The 4,109-nt window shown below is 37.6% G+C and overlaps 1 protein-coding gene across 1 annotated transcript; it reads right to left on the bottom strand.

The window, feature by feature from the left end:
- Positions 1 to 191: 191 nt before the first annotated feature.
- LOC114534552 (3-oxoacyl-[acyl-carrier-protein] reductase FabG-like) lies at positions 192 to 4,048 on the bottom strand. Its single transcript, XM_028556014.1, has 10 exons — positions 3,605 to 4,048; positions 3,190 to 3,308; positions 2,330 to 2,422; positions 1,947 to 2,032; positions 1,809 to 1,861; positions 1,603 to 1,643; positions 1,287 to 1,356; positions 1,113 to 1,149; positions 977 to 1,046; positions 192 to 677 (listed from the first exon to the last, which is right to left on the bottom strand). Exons 1-10 carry the CDS (start codon positions 3,804 to 3,806, stop codon positions 519 to 521), a joined length of 930 nt encoding a protein of 309 aa, XP_028411815.1. The 5' UTR covers positions 3,807 to 4,048; the 3' UTR covers positions 192 to 518.
- Positions 4,049 to 4,109: the final 61 nt, after the last annotated feature.

Below are 4,109 nucleotides of genomic sequence, written 5' to 3'. Positions count from 1 at the left end.
ACATTTATTTCAAATTCTATTCTCAGACACAAATACAAGTATTGTTGTGCGCGAATGGAATTTACGTTATGCCTGCAATGAATCGTTTGAAAGACCGGTCGGTGCTAACCACAATCATGGCCAATTTATTTTGTCCTTGTTTTTCTAATTGGCAGAAACTTTTGTAAATTAAACTCCTAAGACACTTGGAAATTTTTTTGAAAAAAATTTAAATTTGATTTGTCTATTTGCGTTACTAATCCCGAGATTGGCTAATCAACTTTTGAACAACCGGTTGCTGATTAATATATGTGTGTATTTACCATCAATATGAATAAACCCGGATTGCTGCTGTTTAGATGTACAATTTTGAAGGCTTTCGCCTCTATCTTGACTGTTTTCTGATTGGCTAGATGTGTCACTGATCTATATAGAGATACATTAAATAGAACATGGCTGCTATCTTGGTCCCTTAAGTTGTGTTTTTATTGGATGAGCAATCAAGGTTTATTTATATCAATGATCAAAACAATTTCTGATCAACGTGCACACATTGCATGGCGGCCGCCATCAACTGGAATGGTCGCGCCAGTGATATAACTCGCATCGCTCGAGGCCAAGAATGCAATGGTCTTCGCTACTTCCTCGGGTTCGCCAACTCTACCCAACGCGTGCGTGGTTTTACTGCGTTCCAAGAACTAAACATAGAAATCGAACTCATTTGAGAATGCAAAACTATAAATTCACAAAAATATGCGGGTGAAGAAAAACATGGTGTAATTTGATCACCGGACCGTGCACGGGGTGCAAAATGGTGCCAGTACCACAGGCACTCTGTAAGGCAAGTACCACTATATGAGCACTACTTCATTTTCACCATGCTTTCTACGAAATTCAATTGCTCCATTATGTTTCATAAATACAAATAAATAAGTGCACAAAAAACCTTGAATTTGAATTGTTTACGATTGCCATACGATAGATAAGATACCTTTACCTTTTCAAATGTACTTTGGTCCAAAGGCTCAATCCCTCGCGTATGCATACCAGTGTTAATCACTCCTGGACTACAAATTGAAAATTATACTAACGTCTGCGTTTTATCATCAAAATTTTCTATTATAGAAACTTACTTGACGCTGTTTACTCTAACTTGTTTTTCTGCTAGTTCTAGAAAACGTATGTCAAGAAACGAACATACAGATCAGAAAGGGTAAGAAGCACTAAGCAGAGATAAAAAACAGGTCCTAGAACCCTCACTTTTAAACCTCTCTCTCAAAATCGAGGAGAGAAAATGGTTTGCATACCTAGTGCAATACACCGCGTGAATTGATCCATTGCAGCTTTTGATATGCAATAAGGTAACACTCCTGCAAACTAAAAAAATGTTTTAACTTTTAAATGAATTAGTTATTTATCAAAATACTCAAGGGGTTACGGGATTCGTTGAATATTCTTCCAGTAAGCCTGTTTCCCGCCACACGCCTGAAATCCGGCAACGTGATTGGTCAGCGAAAAATGTTGGATCGCTTCTGTTTGGGTCTGTGCCTGTGGTTTGGGCGAGCGTAAAGAAAATCACTTGTTTGGCTAAATTTCTTTGAATTTTTAGGTGTATTAACTTACCGATCTCATTCCTGTCACACTGGAAACGTTTACAATGCAACCTAAAGACAATATTCTTGAAATTACAAAACAAATTTCATTGTTATTGACATTGTTGTCAGTTCTTTCGAAAGATGCCATATGCGGAAACGTATTTCAGTTTAGAAACGTAAAAAGTATTTCAGTTTAGAAACCTGCGTGGTAATACATTAACTTTATATTTCTACCTTTAGTTTTAACCAAATGGGGAATGCAGAGTTGTGTTAGCTGAAATACGGATCTAAGAAATGTAAACAGACGTTTTCGACACTTTTTACAAGTCAAGGTAATCGCTATTAAATGGGTTTACTTTGTCGTACGTCTACCTCATATTTGTATTCATGACTTTGTCGTAATCTTCCAAGCTTGTCGTTTCAATCGTACCCCTGCTGAGAATCCCAGCACTGTTGATCTAAATTGCAAAGCAAAAATACAAATTGCCGGAGTTCAGATTGCAAAAATACTAAAATGGGACAGCTGAACCAGAAATGTCTTTGCCTTTCTGCTGATAAAAAATGTAGACCTTTTGAATTTACTCTTAAGTGTTTCAGGGTCACTTATCAACCTATTTAATCTGCTCCTTGAGTCTTTACTCATAAGCAAAAATATATATGTAGTCCAGCATATTTTGCTAGACATCATTTGTCATCAATGTTTGATTATGTTAATGATCAAGGCACCACAAGGTCTGACACAAAGGCTTACATACCAAAATGTCCAGACGTCCAAAGTGTTGAATGGTTGAATCAACCATGCGCTTCACATCTGCATCATTATTAACATCTGCTTCAATGGTCAAAACCTGGTTTAAAATATCAATGGTATAAGTTGTAACTTGTGCAGAAGCTGTTTTGACAAATTATCAGGTAGTTGTTGATATTTGATTTAAATTGGACTGACTGGCCAGGAATCTGACTGCTTGAACAAAGCTATCCCACCAACACAATGCAAGACTGATCTACAAACAAATTGTCCAACCAATCATAAAAATGGTGCAAGTCAACAAACTCACTATCAAGCTAATAGCTCAAGAAGCTAATTTAGTTGCTGCAATCACCCAGTTATTCACTGATCGGCAACTCAGGTGACCAAAATGACCAGGTCTGACTGGCCAGACTGAATGACAACCATTTAAGCTGTTTGGCCACTCAGTGACCCACCGGAATGGATAGACCATTTATAAAGACCTATTGATCACCTAATAAAGACCAACTATCAATTGTATATGACTCCATGAATCAGACCCATCAGTTAACTGACCACCAACTGACTAGTCAGATTGATTGATCAACCATCTAAAAGATTGATTGTTCACCAAGTGATTTAAATGACAACCTTTAATTTAAGCTGTTTGGCCATTCAAGTTACTACCTAACTAGCTTGACCAAAGATAGACTGATTCATCCCCCATTAAAGAACAGCCATCAAGACTAGCCAGATTGAATAACCAACCACCTATAAAAGGCTTGTAAAACACGTCCAAACTGTGTAACCAATATGGACCAACACATCACTGAAATATGACAAGTAATGAATGCCAACCTTCTCTTGGATTCAAGTTGTACCTACATCATTACATTCTTGCGCAGTCTTCTCAAGTCCTCTTAATGACCTTGCGGTTATTGCAATTTTACAGCCCAGAGATGAGAAGTGAATTGCGGTGACTGCTCCAATACCTGAGCTACCACCTAAATTATTTAATTGCAGTTGGTTACAAAAACAATGTCAGAACTTGTACCTCATAAACACCCCCAAAGAAAAGTAACATGTATTCTTGGAAACATGTTTTACATTCCCTGAATTTTTTTGGAGAGGGGCAGGGCACCTTAGAGGGATACCCTTTTATGAAAATATTGGCATTGTTTACTGTGGTGTATCCACTAGCGAGAGATAAGGATTGAAAGCCTTTTAGCAACTTAACAACCAAATCAGAATGGCCTGTTTCAATGTACAAATGATTGCGAAAAAAAATTGAATGAAATACCAGTAATAAGGGCAACTTTTCCTTGCAGTTTTGATGAGCTGTGATCGTGAGTCGCCATTTTTAACAAATCGACCTCATCCGGTGGGAGCAGTTGAGAGGGTTCCATAAGATTTAAGTTGGATGAGGGCGCAGGAACTATACTTGAAGCACTTCCAGGCAGTGTATTACTTTTTGTTGTTCTTACTTCGCTCGTGTTGGCCATGAGCAATAATTGCAATATTTATAACAGCAGTCTTTATAATTATATACAACTGAAGTCTGATGTGTACTACCCGAAGAGACAACCTCCAGACCACCTGTTGCTCGTGTGACTTGAAAATAGAACAGAGAAAATTTGTTCCGTTTTAATTGTGGTGAATAGTAATAGCTTTGTATTTGTATAACTACACGCACTATACTTAGTGCATATGTGTAACCATTGAAATTAAGCTAACAAAGGTAATAGCTCAGGGCACAAACACGCATTGTCCACGTGTATGTATGCAATATGTTTCCACTTCAATTT

This window comes from Dendronephthya gigantea, unplaced genomic scaffold (genome assembly GCF_004324835.1).
Source record: "Dendronephthya gigantea isolate DGI-Jeju-01 unplaced genomic scaffold, DenGig_1.0 000102F, whole genome shotgun sequence".
In the NCBI taxonomy this organism is placed as follows: Eukaryota; Metazoa; Cnidaria; class Anthozoa; order Malacalcyonacea; family Nephtheidae; genus Dendronephthya; species Dendronephthya gigantea.
This window is presented reverse-complemented; position numbering and strand designations above follow the sequence as displayed.